The following is a 22,340-nucleotide window of genomic DNA, read 5'->3' as shown; positions in this document are numbered from 1 at the left end:
AATACCTTCCACTGATCCCTGTGCCTTTTGACAAGGGCAGCTCCTCAGCCTGGTGTGCAATGGAGAATGGAGAGCCCCTGTCCCTTTCTAGTCTGTTCTTCCCAGCACTTCGGAAAACCTGCCTCCTTTTTCCCTCCCTAAAAGCACCAGGTGTTTTCCACCTTGAGCCTCTGCCTCTACTGTTCCTTCAGCTCAGAATACTCTTGCCTCATGAAGCCCTAAATACCCAGTTCCACCTCCTCAAAGAAGAATCCAGACACTAATATTCACAGACATACCCTAAACATGATATTGTTCCTCCGTAGTGCACATGTCTCAGTTATGGCAGCATGCACGCCCCTCAACTACACCCTTTCTATTGGTGTCCCCAGTGTCTCCAGGGTCAGCATCTGGCACAGAATGGGCATCAGTAAAAATGTGCCCAGTAGAATATCTTAAAATCTTCAATGCATTGGTACAGACCTTTCCCCAACAGCAACTCTGTCTTTCCGGTGGGGAGGAGGGGTGCTGGTTGTCAGCTCAGCACGAGGGCTTGCTTCTCAAGGTGGCCACTGGGGAATCCTGGCCCACTCACCTCAAAAGGATTCTAGCAATGCCTGGGCTGGCACACTCTGCTATTTCTCCCCCTACCGAGAAATCTGCCACTCAACCAGTTCTGTCTCCCACTCACACGCACAGAAATAATAGCCCTGCATTTTCCTGCAAATTCCATCTTCCCCAAATGGAGACTTTAGCTCCACCTGTTCAAGGAAACACAAAACAAGAAGCAAGATGGAGCAGGCCCAGAAGAACAGCCTCATGGCCTCACAGGGGCTAAGTGGGATTCCAGGACTACCCTCTTCCTAAAGGGCTAGAAAGTTCATTGCCCCACTGCCTCCCATTTGCTGGCACATCACGTATTTTCCCCACACAGGCTCCCATGTGGTCCACACCTCAGCTCCATTGATAGGTGAGTCCTACCAGGACAAAAAGACATGGGGCCTGCAGCAGTGATGCACACTTGTAATCCCAGTGACTCGAGAGGCTGAGGCAGGGGGAGTGCAAGTTTGAGGCTTGGAAAACTTAGCAAGACCCTGTCTCAAAAATAAAAATAAAAAGGGCTGGGGATATAGCTTAGTGGTAAAGCACCCCTGGGTTGCATTCCCAGTAACGGGGGGAGAAGACATGGAGAATAGTAATAAAGAAAGAATTCCATCAAGGGACAGACCTTCTGACTCCTGATCCAGAGTTCCCAACAACACAGAGCTGTCCTTTGGGAAAGCAGACAGAAGGAGGAGAACTGAATGGCAAGTTACAGTTAATAAAGAGACCACGTTCATCTCTTTTGTCTTCAGAGCAAGTCCATGAGAATGAGTCACCTAAGGCAGGTTTCCTTGATGTCACACCATTAACATGGAGCCAGGTAATTCTGTTTCAACGAGCTCGACTTTGTTCAATGTCTCCCTGGGGAGTAAAAGTGCCCCAGTTGAGAAAAGGTCAGTTAGATCCCAGGTCTTGGCCTCCCCCTAATCTCAGTTCTCTTCTGTGCATGCTCCTCCTCAGCATTTCCAACACCAAACCAGCTCAGGCGTTCCCTCCACTCCAGGGGTGAAACATGGGCATTTCTTAGGTTTCATGTGCAAGGAGGAAAGGAAATCAACATTAACTAAGTGTCAAGTCACTGAATTCATTAACATCACAAAACCCCTACAAGGCAGGACCCATTAGACCCATGCAACACATGAACAAATGGACTCAAAAATGAATCATTAAAGTCATATGGCCAATAAGGGTGAGGGACCAGATCTGAACCCAGGTCAAAAGGTCGATGTCTAGCAAGCCTGGGCTGCCCATGTGGGGTGACCCAGGTCCCAGCATCAGACATTAGGAGGGTTGGGAGAAGACCTGAAAGGCCATTCCTGCTCCCTCCGGTACCTATACCCCAGGTGTGGTGGCTTTCCTGACCAGTTTCTGAGAGCCCTGGGGACTCTGTGGGCTTTGGACACTGGGCAACTTGGTTGGCCATGAAGCTGGTGATTCCCAGCATCGACAACACACTTCTCTTCAGCTGTGAGACCCTGAGGAGGTCATTCCACCTCATTCATTCCTGCCCCCTGCAACACACACACACACACACACACACACACACACACACCGCCCTGGGAGTTGGAGGTGTGAACATTTGGATTATTTCAGTAACTTTCCATAATATCAGGATTTCCAGCCATGCTTGGGGAGCCTCAGATCATTTATGAGTCTATATTGATCAAACTGCCCTGGGGTCAGCAGGGAGGAGGGAGATTTGACCTTAAAATGTGGACTGACCCAGTAACTTGCAGTGACTTCCAGGGAGGGAACACCCATTATACATTATACACAGATAATTTATCGGAAATGTTTTAAAGGTTGCTATGAACTGTGCTCTGGAATGCAAGGGGAGCCACCTGTCATGGGCAGAAGCCTTCCATGGCCCCAAGTGCCTGTCTTCTCAACTCTCACAACTTCTAGGGTACAGTCTACCACATTCTGTTGAAATTGACACACCTTAAATCTAACAAGTCCAACCACAAACTCCCTGGTTTCCCCCAAAACTGCTTCTCCCAAAGTCTTTTCCATTCAATTAGCAAAAACTGCATCCTTCCAGTTGCTTGAGCCAAAAGTCTTGGCCTCAACTTAATCTCCCCTTCCTCTCACCACCTCCCCCTCCCCAATTCATCCAATTCACCAAAAAAGACTTCTTTCCAAATATTTGAAAGAATCAAGCATATTTTACCATCTCACTTCCACCACCCATGTCCATCACCAACCTCCGCAGGACTGCCACCACAAACTCTCGCAGGGCTGCCTCGCCCTTTCTTCCCTATCTGTTCCCAACTCTTCGCCAGAGCAATCTTGTCACCTCTCTGCTCACAACCCTCCATTTGTTACCGTGTCACCCAGAGTAAAAGCAAAACTCTTCATAATGTCCACAGAGCCCTGCAGTTTGTGGCTTCCTCTCCTTCATCACCCCATCACTCACGAAGTCAGTATCATGGGCCTCCATTGCTGCCCTGAGAACCAACTGTCTGGTAACCAGACACTGGCCACATGGTCTGCCAAGCCCCTGCAGTGTGGGCAGTGTGACTGATTTTTACATTTCTTTTCTTTCTTTTTTATTTTATTTATTTATTTTTAATTTTTTTTTTTCATTCCAGGGACACTTAACCACTGAGCCACATCCTCAGCCCTTTTTTATATTTTATTTAGAGACAGGGTCTTGCAAAGTTGCTTAGGGACTCTCTAAGTCACTGAGACTGGCTTTGAACTTGCAATCCTCCTGCCTCAGCCTCCTGAGTTCCTGGAATTACAGGCATAGGCCACTGCTCCTGGCCTTTGCATGCATTTCATTGTCAAATTGTAATTTAAAAACAGATGCAACATTCATTTACTGAAAAACTCTTGAGTATGTCTTTAACAACTTGGGTGTTTATTTCACTATAAACTTAATAGAATTCTAAACACAGATCAGGTATTTCCAATGAACATTTGGTGTCTGATTGACACTGGCTGCAAGCATGATACCCACCCAACTTTAAAGACTTAGTAGGAAAAACAGAATGTAAAATATTTCATTAATAATATTTTACATTGACTACACATTGAAATTATAATATTTTGGTTATATCAGATTAAATGAAAAACATTAACATTAATGTCACATGTCTCTTTACTTTTTACAGTATGGTTACTAGGAAACTTAAATGACAGATGCAGGGTTGTCCTGACCACGGCAGGCTCAGTCCTGACCCAGGACCTTCATATTGCTATTTCCTCTTCCCCCGAAGAGGATATCACCCTTCAATCTTTCCCCAATGTCACATTCTCAGTAAGGCCTTCCTTGAGCACCCTCAGGGCACCGTGGCAAAAATCTATAATCCCGATGACTTGGGAGGGTGAGGCAGGAAGATCACAAGTTCGAGGCCAGTCTCAGCAATTTAGCAAGTCCTTGTCTCAAAATAAAAAATACAAAGGGCTGAGGATGTACCTCATTTGTAGAGCACTCCTGGGTACAATCCCCAGTACCACAAAAACAAAATAATAATCATTAAATAAAATGACCAGGCCAGGTGTGGTGGCACATGCCTATAATCCCAGTGGCTCAGGAGGCCGAGGCAGGAGAATTGCAAGTTCAAACCCAGTCTCAGCAACTTAGTGAGGCCCTAAGCAACTTAGAAAGACCCTGCTTCAAAATAAAATACAAAAAGGGCTAGAGATGTGGCTCAGTGGTTAAGCACCCCTGGATTCAATCTCCAGTACCAAAAATTAAATAAATAAATAAAATAACCATTCTCCCCTCAAAATTCCATGCCTCCCATTCCTGCTTTATTTTTCATCATCGCATTTCTAACAGCATATGCAATTAACTGATGTCATTTACTGTGAGGTTAGCTACTAAAATGTAAGCTCCCTGAGGTCAAGGGTTTTTGTCTTTGTGTTTTTTTCCTACTATCTATAGCACCTAGAATAAAATGCCTGCACATAATAGGTATTCAATAACTATTTGTTGCATGGATAAAATTATCTGTTTTTCTGCCTGGACTTGCCACTCAGCTGAAAGTTTTTCAAGGGCAGTGCCTAGCACATAGTAGGTGCTTAACCTATGGCTATTGATCTGTTGCCGGGATCATTGGGGAAACAGAGGCAGCTCAGTTGAGTTATCTATGGAAGGTCAATGTAAGCGTCAAGGGTCCCTGAGTGAACACTGTGTCCCCTGCTGCCCTGCTCCTCTCACCCCACCCCAGAAAAGTCCCCTGTTAGCCCAACAGCCTTGGGAACCTTGGGGGAAGGTACATTTCCTTTCCTTTCCATCGATTTTTATTCTCTCAGTGAGAAGACAAATCTGCTTCCCCTCTGCCAGAAGGCCTCGAGCCACGGCTCCTTACATTATAGTAATTAAATCCCTGCTGCTAGGAGGGTTCAGGAGACAAACGGGCCTCATGCCAAGGGCTGGCCTGCAGGGAGGAGGCAGCAGGGAGGGCGGCTGGCCAGAAGGGCCTGTCTCTCAGCTGTCTCCTGATAGTGAGGAAATCCACTTAGCCACACAGTGCCTTCACAGGTTTTCACTGTGGGACAGGAAGATAAACCTCCCCAGCCCACCCAGCCCACAGACCCCAGCTGATGGGCCATCCCCACAGCCAGGAATGACACAGCTTCCCTCCTCTTCACTCTCTAATTTCATGGGATCCTCACTATCCTCCCAAAGATGGCCAGCGGAAGCATCTTCCTGCTCCTCCAGTTCATTGCTCCCATTCTCCAGATGACAAAACAGAGGTCCAGAAACCAAGTTTGCCCTAGCAGTTCTCTGCTGACCTTTACTAAGTGCTCAGGAAGATCACAAGTTCGAGGCCAGCCTCAGCAATTTAGCAAGTCCTTGTCTCAAAATAAAAAATACAAAGGGCTGGGGATGTACCTCATTTGTAGAGCACTCCTGGGTACAATCCCCAGTACCACAAAAACAAAATAATAATCATTAAATAAAATGACCAGGCCCACATCACACATTTTCCAACAGTAGCATCTCATTGATTCCTCACTCCAGCACCCAGGATATGATGACTGCCCCCCACCACCGTCCCCGCAAGGACACTGAGGACCAAAGTGTTGAAGCAATTTCCCAAAGGCACACAGCCAGGAAGTGACAGAGCCAGGAATGAGACTCAGATCCATCCAGCATTAAAGCTATTGAGTGCAGTGGTGCATGCCTGTAATTCCAACAACACAGGAGACTGAGGCAGGAGAATCACAAGTTCAAGGCCAGCCTGGGCAACTTAATAAGACCTTGTCTCAAAATAAAAAATAAAAAGAGCTGAGGTATAACTCAGTAGAGTATTCCTGGATTCAATCCACAGTACCAAAAAATAAATTTTTTTAAACTATTTTCCTAATACCAGGCTATTCGATCCATGAGTAAAAAGCAGAGGTGGCCGGGGAGACAGATGGAGGGAAGATGGAAGAATTAAAGGCAAAATGGACCTTCAGGAAACAGAGTGCAAAGGAACAGATGAAGGGAGACTCAGTCACAGTTTGTGAGACTAATAAGAGCCACGTAGGTGGGGTTTCGTCTCCTATACATGCCAGGTGCCTGGGCTCACTCCTGTAATCCCAGTTATTGGGAAGTTAAAACAGGAAGATGGCAAGTTCAAAGCCAGCCTGGTTAACTTAATAAGACACTGTCTCAAAAATAAGAAGAGCTGGGGCTGTAGCACAGTGGCAGAGCACCCCTGGGTTCAATCTTTAGTACTGGAGGAAAAAAATAAAACTCAGTTCATACCTGGCATTCCTTGGTCAGGTCTTCCTCCTCCACCCGCTGGTGAGCCCTGTTTCTGTTCAGTGTTGAAGCTCAGAGCTGATCAGAGCAGCTGGCACAGAGCAGGTTACTAACTTAAGATTCAGGCTTGGGAAGCAGAGGTGACAGGAGTGGAGGGGGTAGGGTGTACCTGGTGAGGGACCCATGGAGAAAGGGAACAGAAGGCCTGATCATTTGTATGAACTGGGCTGGGGGCCAGAGGCACAGAGTTTGAGGGGCAGATGATCCTGCTGGAGGAGGTAGGGGACAAGGAGGAGGGTTCATTCCAGTCCTCTAGGTTTGGGGGAAGAAATCTGCATTTGGAGTTTTCAAAGTTAAATGATAAGAAATTAACAATACTAACAGTGGGCATTTATCAAGCCCTGACCAGGTATCCTCCCTGCATCTTGTCTCCATCACTCTTCAGGACACATGATCTCTGGAGGGAAAAAACATCATCATCCCCATTTAGTTAGACCTGGAGACTGAGACTCATAGAGGTCAACTTCCTCCATAAGGCTGTGCAGCCAGAAACCACAGAGCGGGCATGAGAACCTAAAATGCGTGCTTCTGCGGCTTAGCTGACCCCTTCCAGCCCATGGAGATCTTCCTGGGTCCCAATCCCAGTCTGCCCTGTCACTAGCCCCTGGAGATTCAACACACCTCTGTCAAATGAGGGGTAATTATATTCACCTCATAGGGTTGTCATGAGGATTTGATGAGATGAGCTATATAAAAGCATATAATAAATATTTGTTTTCTTTTCCTCCCCATCTCTTCCCTTGTTTCACTCCTTAATAAGACCCCATGTCACCGGGCATGGTGGCACACACCTGAATCCCAGCAGCTCAGGAGACTGAGGCAAGAGAATCACGAGTTCAGAACCAGCCTCAACAACTTAGCAAGATCCTGTCTCAAAATAAAATATAAAGGTCGAATGTTCTCTCTGATATGTGAATGCTAACCCATAACAAGAGGAGGGTAGAGAGGAGGGGATGTATAGAAGTACATTGGATTAGACAAAAGCAAATGAAGGGAAGGAAGAGGGAATGGGAATAGGAAAGACAGCAGACTTGGACATAACTTTTCTATGTTCATATTTGAATACATGACCAGTATAACAACATCATGCTCAACCATAAGAATGGGATCAAAAGTGTAATGGGTTGCACCCCATATATGTATAATATGTCAAAATATACCCTCTGTCACATATATCTAAAAACTAAAAACATGCATATATATATATGGAGCTAGGAAGGGGCTAGGGATGTGGCTCAGTGGTTAAGTGTTCCTGGGTTCAATCCCTGGTACAAAAAAAGAGACCCCCATGTCACTTTGGAGTCATTTTTCTGGAAGAGGAAAAAAATTTCCATTTTATGAGAGTGGAGTGTTCTCCCAAGCTGCCAGGGACAGAAGCATTATATATGATCCCATCTGCCTGCGAGGAAACCCCTTATGACTCAACCTCCATCAGAGACTCGCTCTCAGCTTGCATCAATTCCATTTCACTCTTGAGGGATCTCAAGATCCCTGGCAGACAGCATGGACCCAGCCTGGCGCCTTGTGCCAAAATGCCCTCCCACCCGGCCTAGCACCATTACTTCCCCGGGAGCAGGAAAAAGCATTTGGCAGAAACAAACGCCGGGTCCAGCCTGGAGCAGGAGTGGCCTGGAACCCATGAGCCTGGCTGTGAAGGACCTCAAATGATCCCCAAGGCCACTGAACTCTCCAAGAGACAGTCGAGGCAAGAGCCACCATTAACCAGCAGGGACAAGAATAAGGCCCCCTGAGGGCCAGTTTTGTCCTCAGTTTTTTTTGTTTTGTTTCTTCCGCAGTGCTAGGGACAAAACCCCAGGACCTTGAGCATGCTAGGCAAGCACTGTACCACTGAACCACCTTCCCACTTCTACCCTCCATAAGAGGAATTAAAAGCCCACTTTCTAGACACAGAGGTTACCCAAGCCCACCCAGCTAAATTCCCAGGCTCTGCCTCAGGGTGCAGTGAAGTTTGAATTCTATTAGGAACAGAGAGCAGCCCACTTGATTGAGGAGAGATCCCCAGAGCTGACTCGAGTAGTTAGGGACACAGACCTTTGGCACTCCTGGACCTTAGGATGTGTAGGGAAGGGGTATGGAAGAAAGAAAACAAGAAGGACTAAAAACCAGAATTCTTGAATTCCTGCTCTACCTTTGCTACTTATAATGCTGAGTGACCTTGGACAAATCATGGAGCTTCTCTGGGCCTCAGAGCCCTATAAGGACAGTCCAAGCCCTGCCTTACCACGGGGACCATGCCTACCCAGGCTGCCACACTCAGCTGGCTTATGGAGCTTGTCCATTCGGGGCAGGCATGATGCCACACTGAGCAGATATGTCCCCAGAGTTAGCCTCCCCTGGGTCATGCCACCCAATGCCATATAGCTCCAGGCCCCTTCAAAGACAGTGGTCCCACCCAGAGCAACATGCTTACCCTGAGCCCTCCTCTCTGGGGAAGGTGTGACCACCTGGTCAGGGTCTCCAGGCATTCTCACGTGCAGGAGCTATTTAGAGAGCCAACATCTTACCCGCTGGAAGTTGGAAAAGAAAGAAAATGGCTAAGCCCCAATTTGTTAAAATCAGAAATCTCAAAAAGAAGAAAAGGCTCAGCTAAAATTCCTGCTGGTGGAACCTGAGGATGCAGGCAGGTGCCAACTCAGGCGAAGGTGATAGGAGGAACTGCCAGTTGTTGGCAGCCTGGAATGTGCCAGCCATTGCGCTGGCCACTTACCCAGTCATTATCAAGTGTGATTCTCATCATTTATAAATGGGGAAACTGAGGCTCAGAGAGTTTGAGTCACAGGCCTTTGGGAAACCCAGCAATAAAGAGTGGGCCAGAATTAGCGCCTAGTACAGTTTCTTCCTGCCTCCCTAAAGGGCCTCCTTCTGTTCAGAGCCACCTACAGGTCAGCAAGATCTGGTGAACAGGTCTACCTCTGTTTGTTGCGCAGCTCGGGGCAAGACACCTACCCTTCTGGACTTTGCCACCTATAACCCAAAACTAAACACTGAACAATGTCACACATGCTGGCAGGCAGGCCCACTACCTAAGCTCTACAAAGTAGGAGCCAGTCTGTGCAGTCTTTGAAAGAAGGGTCCTTTAAGCCCACTTTCCTCTTCATTTGACACTAAGCACCATTCTTGTCCTTTAAGAAAAATGCCCAAGAAGCTGACTCAAAAATAACAGATGCCAATTTGCATATTATTTCACACATCATTTGCATGTTGTTCATTTAGTATCACCAAGGCTCTGCTCAGAAGACAACTCTGGTTACCTTGCGACCAGGCCTTGTGGGGAAAAAAAAAATGGCTTCCACCCAGGCAAGTCAGGGTCATCCCTCCCCTACACAGCTGCTCTTGGTGCCCCTTGGCACCTGGCTGGGAAAGTTACCAACTGCCACAGCCCTGGTGCTCTAAGTAGGGTGTAAAAGGCAGAAAGAACCTTTCGAATTCTACAAAACACCTCTATCTTGAGTCTTGAAGGGGAAATTGTGTTCTCTTAATGCATCAAGACAAGTCGTAGCACTCTTTTCTCTCCTGGTTCTGTCCCAAGTCAGCACTCTCCCTGGAGCCCTGTGCTCTAGGCCTCTTTCTGCCTGGTCATCATGTGTCCCCCTGACCTTCCTCTAGGCCTCTCAGCCTCTGGCCTGGCCCCATGGGTTTATTTTTGTTCTATCTCCACCTGTCCAATTTGAATGTCCACACCCAACTAGCTATGCCCAGACCACAGATTGCCAAATCTGAGTGTAGAGTAACTGGCCCCATGGGATAAGAAGGTTTCAGAGGTCCAGCCCCACCTTCCAGAGAACTATCCACTTCACTCCCGCTGAGACCCATCCAGAAACATGACTGGGCAACCTGTCACCAGAAGTGAGGACATTATGAGAAATGGGGCATGTTCCTCCACTTCCAGGGCCCCTTCCTCCTAGCAAGGACACGTCTCCTTGACAGCAACCTGTAGAATATGCACAGGTGACACATACACTCATGTCTCTCCAGTCTTGATCCTCCAGGTGGCACCTTCTAGTGACTAACAAAAGCAACAGCTAGCAGATATTGAGCTCACTGTGTGCCAAGCTCCGTGCTGGCTATTATCTTAGGGTTCCCTCTTACCATCTGAAGAAACAAGTTCCGGGGTCAGTAAACTCCCCAAGAACCCACCACTTGCACACACCAAGTCACGATCTGAACCCAGATCCCAAGCCCTTAACAACCATGTTAGGCCACCTGTGCCAGGTAAGATCACCTCTGAGAAAGGAACATCAGGCTTCAGGATGTGAATGCAAAAGACTGAGTTCCTAACAATTTACTAAACATTAAATCATCATTGCTCATGCCCCTACCATGAGCATTTCACTTCCCACTCAGAACCTCTCAGAAATAGGCATAGTCCCAAGACTTGCTTTGTCTTCTCTTCCCTCTCTGCCTGCCCTGTGTACACCACACAGTAGGAACTTCAAGCTGCCCCCCATGCAGCCAGTTGTGTTCCCTACATGCTCTGCCTCCTCTACCCAGGTTCCTAATGTTCCCCACTCAGAAATGAGCCCCTGCCCATGACCCTCCCATTCCGACTGTCTGATCCTTCAGGAACCACTCCACCTCCTACAGGGAGCCCAATGTCCCCAGTCTCAGTTCCTGTCTTTTTCCTTGTAAGCACCAACAACATAAACCAGTCCAGCCTGGATAGATAGCCTCTGGTTACCCTTGGGACACCCCTCATGAACATGAGTTGGAGGACAATGGTTGGTTCATCTCAGAGATGGAACATGATCTGGAATCAGAACACAAAGTCCGGGAGAAGGGAAAGGAGTTCTGCTCTTATTTTTTAACTGAAGAAATGGAGGCCCAGACAGGTGAAGGGACTTGACAAAGGCCATGCGGCAGGCTGGAAGTGGGAAACAGAAGCACCTCCCCCAGGGTTCTTTCGAAGTAGAGGCAGGCCTTTCTTCAGCACGAATTTGGCTGACATAAGGAACAGGCAGGAAATAGGGAAAGGGGACCAAGAATTAAGAAGAAAAGTCTAGAACCAGGAACGGAGAAGCCCTAGAGGTCTCCTCACTCCAATTCCCAGCAGAGGCTTTGATGGGCAACTAGCAGTACACTAGAGACCTGAACTACATTCTAGAATCATCTATCCTGCACCTGGAGTTAAGTCACTCAGCCTTATGACTGCCTGGACTAAGTCACAGAAATCTGCAGCTGTTTTCTCATCTATGAAATTTGGTTGGTTGTGATGACTCCTGAGTCTATCGTGGGGATCATGAGGGACAACAGGCATGAAAATACCTGGTAGGAGGTAAGATGCTGAGCCCATGTGGATCGCCCCTGATAAGTGACCATGCAGCCAGCACTGGAAAAGGAGAAAGAGGACTCAGTAAGGAACCTGACAGAGGTGAGAGAGTGGTGTATGGAAGTGTACAATGAGGCTTGGGGTCCTGCTGGCTCTCCAAGGGTGGGTGGGAATGGGGCCACGGCAGGAGCCTAGACCAGTTCTTTGCAGGACAGGCTCTCATTTTCTCTATAATAACCACTCCTACCCCCCATAGCTTATCCAGTATCACCATGAGGGCAGTATCACCAAACCCCAAGTAGTGAAACATCTCAGGGACCCACCTTGGACCTGTCCACAGTCTTTACCCCCAGCCCAGGCTACCCTTCAGGTACTCCTTGCCCTAGCTGCCCCAAAGACCCCTGCCTTCTCTTGGTGGCTACATAGACATCTTCCTCCCGCATCAAGTCCTTTCTGCACATTTCTTAGTCAGGATCCTTCTGCCTCAACATTTTGCATCATTGACCTCAGGTCCATAGATCTTGATTTGAATATAAGCAATTTGGGCTGAGGGTGTCGCCCAAGGATAGAGCACTTGCCTGGCATAGACAAGGCCCTGGGTTCCCCAGAGCTGCCAAAAAAAAAAAAAAAAAAATAGTAAAAATATAAAAATAAGCACTTTCTCCAATAGCAGCAACAGGCAAGGGAAAGGACATGAACTTCACAGTCGAAAGATCAGGGGTCTCAGCCAGTGACTTCATCTGCAAAGGAAGCCTTGAGCATCACCTCCTTCTAGGGCTTTCTGATGTAAAATCATCCACTGCTCAACAAAAGGTCCTTGCCTTCTCTCTCCTGTCACTCAGCAACATTCCAGCACTATTCGAGGCTGGTCATCAAGGTAAAGCAGTATTGTCCCTGCCCCCAACCCCTCCCCGGCTCCTGCCTCTTGGATCCCATTTGAGCTCCTGAGGTTGGAATGACAGCAGGAAAAGAGCCCCTGAAAATCCATTAGCCTCCTCTGGATTTCCTCACCAGAAGAAAAGGCACTAGAATTTTCCTCCACACAACTCCTGAGAACAGCACAGTCTTAGAATCCCCCACCCTTATTATTTAAAGAGGAATAGGTGACTTTCTTCTTTCTCTCTCCCTTTGGGATTTTGAAAGCAAGAGAAAGAAAACAGATCCCAATGAACACCCTGGTCTTCCTGTCACTGAGCTGAGTAAAAGTGGTATTTCATCTATATCCAGTCACCCCTCACCCCTACACACACTTTCTCATTTTCTTCCCCAAATGTGCTTCACAAATAACGGCAGCAGAACCACAGCTCTCTGTTTTGATTTTACATTTCCAGCCAGGTCTCAGATTTGCTACACGGGTTACTTGCAGTTTTTGTTTGTTTGTTTGTTTTTCTTTGCCTTACATTTTTAAAAGCAAATCTTTTGGCAATGGTCTCACAAATCTCCCTTCCTGGAAGCTAAATAAAGGAACTACAAGGCATCAAATAGCTTTCTAATTAGCCTGTACAGGAGACAAATGCCCCAACCATTATGCTGGTACCCATGCACCCAGATAACGCTGCCTATGGGGAAGGGAAGTCCGGATGTATCATGAAGTCTTCCCCAGGACAGTTATAAATAGTGTGATGACATGCAAAGGAAAGCATATATAAAAAGTTACTGTCCCCCTGTGGGTTACAAACGTTTGACTCATTTGCTGACTGTCCACAAAGATTATAAATAAATTGGTCACCATCCTGGGGGGGTGAAGGGCCTATTTTCACACTGTCAGAAGTCACTGGCCCTCTCCTGGGCCAACACACCCAGTGTGACCTGTGACAATAAAATGTGGCCCTGAGGTCCCTTGGCAGCTAGCTCTCAGACTGCTGCCTGTGGCTAAAGTCTTTATAGTCTTCTACCTTCTGGAATTCTCCAGGTCATCCCACAGGGAGGGTCTGTGGAAAGTAGTCTATCCTATTCCTATTTTCCCAGCATGCCCGGAACCATAGACACCAGTGCCCCAAGGGATCTACTCAAAAATACTAAGACTTGCTCTGTCAGCCACCTGCCTACCCACAAGGGGCACCTGGGTCTGCAGAAGGCACAGAGCCACTCCCCCAACCACACCTGGCTGCTGTACTGCCTTTCTAGAGAGAGAATCTCCCTGCCCAGGGAGGACAGAGATCAGGACTGGGACACCAATAGGGCTAAGGGTGTGGCTTAATGGTAGAGTGTTTGTCTAGCATGCACAAGGCCTTGGGTTCCATCCTGAGCACCAAAAAATAAAAGCACAGGGATACTATTGATCATTCCAGCTGGAGGCTAGGGTGGATTCCCTGACCTCTGTGCATTCAGCAAAAAGACAGGCAGCAAGCTGGCCCTGGCCCAAGGGATCCATTCTCTTTGAAGAGTGAATGGCTAGGAGTTGGACTCCTCTGGGCATGTAGAGAAGCTTGCCCCTTCCCAGTAGCCTCCCACGAGGTGGTCTGAAGAAGAAAAATAGAGGTGAGAAAAGAAGCCACTCCTCAGAATAGGCAGGGTACCAGCAAGTGCCTTCACATGGACTCCTCTGTGTGCAGCCTGGGTTACCTGGGCAACGAACCCAGCAAAGGTAGCAGGGAGGAGCCAAAGGCAGCAGGGAGGAGCGAGGGGCAGGAAGTTAGTGGCATGGGCAGGAGGGGCACGGAGGTGGGCAGAGGATCAGCTCTGCCTGAGATGTGAAACTCAGATGAATTTTGAAGTCAAGGGTGGGGAAGTGGTTTGAGGCTGTACAGAATTAGTGAACAGAGCCCCCTGCTGCACCAGCATGGCCCAGCCTCCTATGAGACCACCCCATAGCCCAAGGCCCACTGGTGACTGGCCCACTGGACAGAGGCACCAGCTCCATCACCAACAAGATGGGGAAGGGGTTCACCACCCAAGGAGGAGGGGGAAAGGCAGATCAGCCCATCCCTAACTCTGGACCCAGTAGAGAGAAAACAGAAGACAGTTTATGGCAATGGGATTGTGCACCCCAAACCAGTTCTAAAAGAAGATAAAGAACAACCAGAAGGACCCCAAATTCTCATTGCTCTGACCCTGATAGAGGAATAGTGATGGGTAGAGACAGTATCACCAAGATTTCTCCAAAGGATCTGTGCTCTGGCCCTGTGAGGATGTTCAAGAAGCCTCCAGAGAGTAAATCTACCTATTGGGAAAAAAAAAAAATACTCCCATTCAGATCAGGGGAAGCTCAAGCTCAGTATCTTAGGACCTATTAGGACCATCTCCGCATCTCTCACATAAAAAACAGCTCGCCTCTTACCTGAGCCCTGCCTCCCTGCTCCAGGCTGAAACCTCCCAGCTCTCAGCAGAGCTGCCTGCCAGTGTCATCGCCTACGGCCTGTGAGGGTGGGAGCCGGAGATCATTCTGTCCTGATTTCTCAACCTCCTCACTCACGCTGGCTCCCCTTTTGCATCAACTTTGAACATGCTCTGGGTACATGCCATGTTCCTTTTCAAGAGACCAGGGCCTGGGTGGTGAATTACTTCCCCAGCAACAGATATCAGCCAAAGATAGGTGAAAAGAAAAGCCACAAACCAGGGAAATAAAAACAGAGAACTTCAGAACACAGCTTGGGTACAAGGCACAAGCACATCTTCAATCACTTGGGGGAAATAAAAGTGTCCCCTTCTAAAGGCCTTTGAGAGGGAACTGCCACTATAGATGCAAAATTACCCAACCGACTGGGGTACCTATGATTACCCTGTCCATCCAGACTGATCAGCAAAGCCAAGTATCACACAAGCTCTAAAGCAAAATGGAGTGTCACTGTCCCCAAGGTTACTTGAGTGTCTCTAAGCTCGCCTATGGCCAGTCTTCATTTTAACCCAAAACTCCTGTCACAGAGCTCATTCCTCCAATGAAGTTGAGGGACAGATGCTCACCTCCCCCTAAAACAGACCCACATTTAAAAGTGGTCTCTAGCCACACCCAGCCCCTTCCTATAACTTCTCTCCTCCATTAACAAGTCTTAGTTCCCAACTAATTCTAGAGCCAGAATTAGATTAATTTTTAAAATCTGTCTTTCTTCTTATCATCATCAGTAATAATCACAAGAGATTCCATTCATTGAACAGGCACTAGATGGAGGGCATTATGCTCATCTGATTTGATCTCTCCACTTGACAACTGGGCACTGGGTTCAGAGCTGCATGACTTATCCAAGATCACACAGCTGGAAGTGGCAGACCTAGGACTCCAACTTTGATCTGACTCTTTAACACAGTGCCACCTGCCTCCAGGAAAGACAGGGATATCCTCCTTCTCTCCACACTCTGGGTCCACAGGACATGGCACAAAGGAGATACCCAGAAAATATTTGTCCCATAGATGACTCAAAACATGGAGATCTAGACAGAAGGACAGGTTAAAGAGAGCCCTGCTTGCCCCAATTCCACTCCCAAAGTGCACAGGAAGTAGCCATCTCACCAGCTAAGGCAAGCAGTACCTTCTCTACTGTTGTCCCCTCTATGCCACCACCAGTCAGAGAGTCAATGATATAGGAACAGAAGAAGCCAAGCACCTCAGGTCACTTCACCCTTCAGTCACCCACAGCCTGCCTCCTCAGCTCTGGGAAAACCCCTTTCCCTGAGTATTCCATCGGGGTGGCACCTGCCCCAGACAAAGAAGATGGTTCAGCCTGCCCTGCAGTGACCCTCCCATAGTATTCAGAAGAATGAGCACAGATCCCACACCGGGAATTATGCATAGCCACTGTAGCCACAGGGGTCACTGAACGAGGAAGTGCTGGGGTGGCCCCTTCCCCCTCAGTCCCTACCACTTGGGCCTTCATAGGTCTTCCCCCAGCAAGAACTGCTGACCCCCAGAGAATAACTGGAGGGACACAGGGCTTTGCCCAAGGCGACTGCCAGCCCCATCTCCACAAGCAGAGCGCCCAGCAGGAGAGGTAGCTCTGAGAAAGCAGTGAGCAGAGGGACCCGCAGACTCAGAGGCTCATTTCAAGGAATGACTAAGTGAGCTGCGTTTCCAGGGGAAACCCCACTTGCTTCTCTGCTCACTGAGGGGCATGTGCAGCTTCCAAGGGCTGCCCTCAGCTGGGGCAGCCCCCACAGAGCAGCCGGGTCCCTAGAGGACCCTCTGCCTGAAAGTCTAGATTCTGACTATTCAGGTTGCCTGACAGGTCTGCCCCACCGGATTCCAGAGTGGGCTAGCCTGCCCATCCCTGGTTAAAGTGAGATGCTGGGAATGGGGGAAATCCGATCAGCACCTCCTAGGTTTTTGCGGCTGGATTTCAACAAGGAATGTGACAGTCTCGCAGCAGCTGTGCCCGGCCTGAAACAAGCTCTATTTGAAACCTCCAACAGCTGAGCCCCTCCCAGCTACCCGCCAGCCAGCCCAGCCACCCCCTGCCCAAAATGACAAATAGAGAAATCCAAGCAACAAGCAGGCGCAAGCACGAGTACATACACACACGCGCGCGCACACACACAGAGAGTCCAACAAATGGGGGCTGAGGGGTATAGTGGGAAAAAAGACACTTGTCCAACAATTCCCCAGGTCTCCGAGCCTTCCAGTCCACAGCAAGAGGGCTCTCTGGCAAGGACAGCATCAACAGAAACCCACCTTCCTCCATCTCCATTCCCCCTGCAAGGGAAGCCCCCTCCTCCGTCTTGGGGCTGGACTGAGAGGTTGAAGCAGTGGGGCCAGCACCCCCCTAAAGCCAGTGCCTGCCGTTCTCCATCCGGGCGCGCACTCACACATGCACTCATCTTTATTTATCCCGAGGAGAAGGAGTTGGGGTGGGAGGGGAGAACCGGGGCCGAGCTGGGGGCGCGGGCTCGCGGGGACCGCTGGGGAAGCCCTGTCATCCCATCCCAAGGAGAGGCGGTCTCCCCAGGCTGATGCCAAGGCGGTGCCCATCTGCTCTGCCTGGGTAACACCTGTAGCCATTTTTATCAAGGGATGTTTATGAGGCAGCAGCAGGTTTATTCTGAGTCCTCTTTCCTAAGGGAAGAGACTGCTGATTTCCTCCGCCTATATTTTTACCCCAATGCCCTCAGGAGACAGGTCACCGGTGCTTTTCTATTTTGCCCCAAGTCTCTTCGGGAACAAGAGGGAAATAGAAACTTGGGAAGAGAGGGAGAATAGAAGGGACTTGGGCAGTGGGAATGGAATCCCCCACCCCCACCCAGACGTTTATTTCTTTTTTATCCTGGGGAAAATGGAGTGGAGCAGGGAGGGGAGGAGAAAAGGGGAAGTCGCAGGAACTGGCAAACACATCAAGGCAGAGTGTAATTAATTGGTGCGTTAAGCTGCTGGGTTATGCTTTAGTACAAGTGAGCCAGGAGGAAAAACGATTTCTCAGAAGGGATTCTTTAATCCTCCCTAACACAGAGTCTGCAAATTAGACACAGTGTGTGGGGATGTCCCCCCCAAAAGGAAGTGAGGAATGAATTCTCCCGGGATCAAGAAGGAAAACCATGGGAAGTTAGAGTGTTCCATATAACTGAGCTAATGCCTCTCCCACCAACACCTTTCTCTCTCATTCTCTCTCTCTCTCTCTCTCTCTCTCTCTCTCTCTCTCTCTCTCTCTCTCTCTCTCTCTCTCTCTCTCCCTACATATTTCTTTTGTTCAAGGTATAAAGAGAAACCACAGCCCCTACCTTTGAGTACAAACCCCAAGACAGCTCGGTCTCTATCACCATAACAACAATTCCAAACATCCCAAAAATCAGAGCATAGTCACTCAGTCGCTTTCTCTTTTCAAACAGGGCCCTCCTGTGTCCCAGCTTATAGCCAATGTTTTGGTTTTTCCTCTTGTTGGCTTTGGGGAAGGTGGTGCCGCTGGCAGTGGTGCCGGCATGCTGGTGGTTGTGGGTAGCGTTGGGGTGATGGAGCAGGGTCTGGTGGGCATGATTGTCCTCCCGGGAGGAGATGACGATCTCCGGGGGGTTGCTGGGGCTGAAGAGCTGGAGGGGTTGGCCCTCAGGCTCGGCCTCAATGAGGTTCCTCCGGGAGGCGCTGAGGCGGCTGAGGGGCTTCATGACCCCACCGCTGTACTTGCAGGAGCTCATGGCGATCTCCGTGAAGGGGTTGCTGTCCCGCCGGTGCACCAGGGGGCTGGCCTGCCGGTGCCGGCTACCTCCTCCAGGCCCACTTGTGGCTGTGGAACTTGGAGAGTGGCCAAGCAAGTGGTCATTGAGATTGAGCTGGCTGCCTTGCCTGGAGGAAGGGTGGAGGATGGCGGTGGAGTTGGACGAAGTGGGGGCCCTGAAAGCAGTGGGAGGGGAGTGCAGCAGGCCGGGGTGGACAAGCTGGCTCTGGAGTTGGGCGAGCTGAGACAGGGGATGCGGTGGCTGCTGCTGCTGCTGCTGAATCTGCGGAGGCTGAGGCTGAGGCTGCAACGAGGGTCCTGGGGGCTGCTGGGGGGCTGCTGGTGGCGCTGGCGGCGGTGGCTGTTGCTGTTGCTGCTGCTGCTGCTCATCCCCAGAGGATGGACAGGGGCACTTGGGGTCTTCATCCAGGTCCCCCACCCCCGAATCATGGAAGTGCCCAGAAGTGTCCATCTTGGGGCCTGGCTGGATTCCCTGCAGCACAACCCCCCACCCCAAAGCCACCCTCGCTCCAAAGATGTCCTCAAAGAAAGCCAGGCATCCAAGCTCCCCCACCAGAGTGTCTTGGCTCCAGTCCTCTCTCTTTGGCTTGCTTCGGTTCTCTGGGGCTGCCTGGAGTCCAGATGCTGCCTCTCAAGAATGCATTGTATTGGGCAGTGAGGAAGGGCAGGAGGGGAGCTTGGAGAAGGAAGAAGCGGGGAAAAGAACTCTAGCTCAGGAGATGGTCCTCTAGGAGCGTGTGAGGCCAGGCTCAGCTTCACTCCTCGCTGGCTCAATAGCTTCGCTTTTCTCCTCCTGCCACTGTTATATTGTAAGCCAAGCCCACTTATTAGCAGCTGGTCTCATTGGCTCAGCTTAACTCTCCAACCGCCTCCTAACTCCGCCCCTCTCCCAGACTCCTCCCCGAAGGAGGGGCCTGCAGTTCTCGGCTCCCAGCCGGGTGGCAGCGCAGCGAGGGCTGGGAACTGTAGTTTTTGCTCCACGACCCCCAGAGCAGAGCAGTAGCTGTCCTCTTTACTATGACACGTATGGCCGAAACCAGCAAACCCACGGCGATCAGGGCTGTAAGCTTACGCGGGGCAGTGGGAAGGAGGGAGAGAGGGACTCCTAAGGAGGGGCGCTGTCACCATGATGAGGGGCAGGAAGCTCAGATAGACAAACATTTATTAAGGCACAGGTTGTTTCGCACATATTATTCCAGGTACATCCTTCCCAAGGAGGTGGGCGTTATGTTCCCATTTTACCAAGGAGAAAACTGATGCTCAGAGATGTTGAGTAACAACCTCAAGGTCACAGAAGCAAAGGGAATCCACTCCTCCTTACCGTGGATAAACTTACCTACCACTGATGGAGCTCCAGCAATGTATGTGCACCCCCTCTCTGTCATTTCCAACCCCTACATCAACCCTATAAAAATGATGTCATCATTCTCCCTTTACAAATGAAAACTGTTGGAAGAAAGAAAGGGTGGAAGACACTCAAACACAGACAAGTTAAGAAACTTGCCAGATGTCACCTAGCTTGTAATTAAAGTTGTTAGGATTCTGAACTTAGGCCAGTCTGACACCCCAGCTCCTATACTGTCTCACTCAGCACACAGTGGTGGTTCAATAAATATCATTCACATGATGAATGATAAGGAGCTGAAGAGAATCTGTCCAGGAAGAACCAGCTTCTCCAATGCAAGACGTGTGAAGTGGACCACAACTCCAGCCTCTTCCCTAACAGCTGGGCGTAGAGTCACTGGAGGATTTGGCAGAAAGACTGAAGACCCCCCATAGTCACTCCCTGCCTGGCTTTCCCCATGGTGCTCTGAGAGTTGGAGCTGGGAACAGCTGCTGGCTTCCCAAGTTCAGAATCATCATCATCAAGTATTTATTAAGCTCCCACTGTGTGCACAGGAGGTTCGAAAGGGATGAGACCAGAACTGAATTTATTTCCATTTTAAACTGCAACAGCCTTAGGGATTAGAGAGAAAGACACTGTAATGGAATTCCCCCAACACACGTGGGGTCTTAAGAGGCATCTGGACTGGAAGTGTAGCTGAGTGGCAAAGTGTTTGTCTAGTATGTACCCACCCTGGGTTTGATCCCCAACACCAAAAAGGAAAAAAAAAAAAAAAAGGAGGGGAGGCATCTTCCTTTCTGGTTCCTGATTCCCCATCACCCTTTGACCTTTGTCCAGCTCTTCCCCTAGAGGAGAAGAGGGAGACTAAGAGCTGCAGGCACGCACACACAAAAGTACACGTGCAGATGCTCAAATGCTTGCACACACTGCCCTGTGCACACACAGATGTAAACTTATGTACACACATAGTGAGCTTTGAAAGCTACTCTCTTGAATAGTGAGCAGCAAGTAACCAGATCAGGGAGGGGCAGAGTTTCCACCAAATGAACCCAGAGTCCCCTCCCCAAATATCTGTTCTCACCTCTCCAATCCCTTAACAACCCTGATGACCAAACTGCATATTACTTGTACTATAAGCCACAACCCCAGACAACTGAATAATTAAAATTACTCTTGCACAATAATCTTGATTATTATTATTATTATCAATGTTGTAGTCATACACACACACATACACAGAGAGAGAGAGAGAGTGTCATAGCACCAGGGCACAGATGCAAGCCTGGGGTCTCATGTGTTCCTCCATAACCAGGCGGGCCCCCTAGTATCTTCCATCATCACACCCCCTGCAGTATGCCCTGCCTGCCCTCCCCTTCTTGTCTGTCTTCTTGATTTATGTCCCTCTCCTCCAGCCCCAAGCAGGGCCACCTGTTTGGTTCAAGGCTCCAGATTACCTATTTAGGTTTAATGATTTCCTAATAAATTACCATTAATAAGGTGTTAGTAACTGAAATGTGCTGTTAGTATTGGTTTTTAGTGCCAGATACAACTTATGGACTGTGAAAAAATCAATTAAGGGGCACAGATTCCTGAGCATTTCTGTGCCCACTCCACCTTCATGGGCTGTCTTCTACCTCAGTTCACCTTTCTGGGCCAGCCTCCTGACTCTAGTTCTCCTATGCCAGCAGGATCCACATAGTTCCTGCTAGAGCATGTCCCACCATCATGGACAGGGATGAGAAACAGCCCTGGTGAATCCAAACTATCCCAGAGCCAAAGACAGAGTTTCTGGGAAAGGGCTTGAACTTGACAGCTGATGCTACCGAGGCAGCTCCTACCCCTAGTTACAGCTACACCATCCTAAACAGGAGATAGACAGGTTCATAGTTAGAACTTGAGCTCTAGAATCAGACTTTCCAGACTGGAACCTGTCTCTGCCATGGATGTCATTACAGCTACAGGCAAGATGACCTTCTGGTCCTCAGCTTCCTCTCTGTAAAACAGAAATAATAAGGGTCCTTACTCATGGGGTTTAGGAGAAGATTAGATGTGAGTCACTAGTAGGGGGGCTATCCCAAGTCACCATATGTGGCAGCCCTGAACCCCTCAGTGGTGTCCTGCAGGTGGCCAGTACTGGCTCTTAAAAACCAATAGTGCACATATCCTCCCAGCTCCACATTCAGCGGTGTCACATCTCTATCTTGAAATCAGTTGTGATGGGAGTTGTTTATACCACAGAAATCAGCAAACATGTAAATCAGGGCTTGC

At 49.1% G+C, this 22,340-nt stretch overlaps 1 protein-coding gene across 4 annotated transcripts in view; it reads right to left on the bottom strand.

Moving 5' to 3' along the window:
- The window catches only part of Kcnn3 (potassium calcium-activated channel subfamily N member 3), a 159,495-nt gene extending 140,011 nt beyond the window's left edge, over window positions 1-19,484 (bottom strand). For 3 of the 4 annotated variants that reach the window (XM_047558544.1, XM_047558521.1, XM_047558528.1), the window contains exon 1: window positions 18,276-19,484. In XM_047558544.1, the coding sequence (XP_047414500.1) occupies window positions 18,276-19,178 (903 nt within the window). In that variant the 5' untranslated portion in view covers window positions 19,179-19,484. Of the gene's footprint in view, window positions 1-6,289; window positions 6,342-18,275 lie in introns of those variants that run through there. The other variant, XM_047558534.1, reaches the window with a different exon arrangement.
- Between the last annotated feature and the right edge of the window lie 2,856 nt (window positions 19,485-22,340).

The sequence above is a fragment of the Sciurus carolinensis genome, chromosome 1, assembly GCF_902686445.1.
Source record: "Sciurus carolinensis chromosome 1, mSciCar1.2, whole genome shotgun sequence".
Taxonomy (NCBI): domain Eukaryota; kingdom Metazoa; phylum Chordata; class Mammalia; order Rodentia; family Sciuridae; genus Sciurus; species Sciurus carolinensis.
Note: the sequence above shows the minus strand (reverse complement) of the source record. Positions and strands in the feature narration are given on the sequence as shown.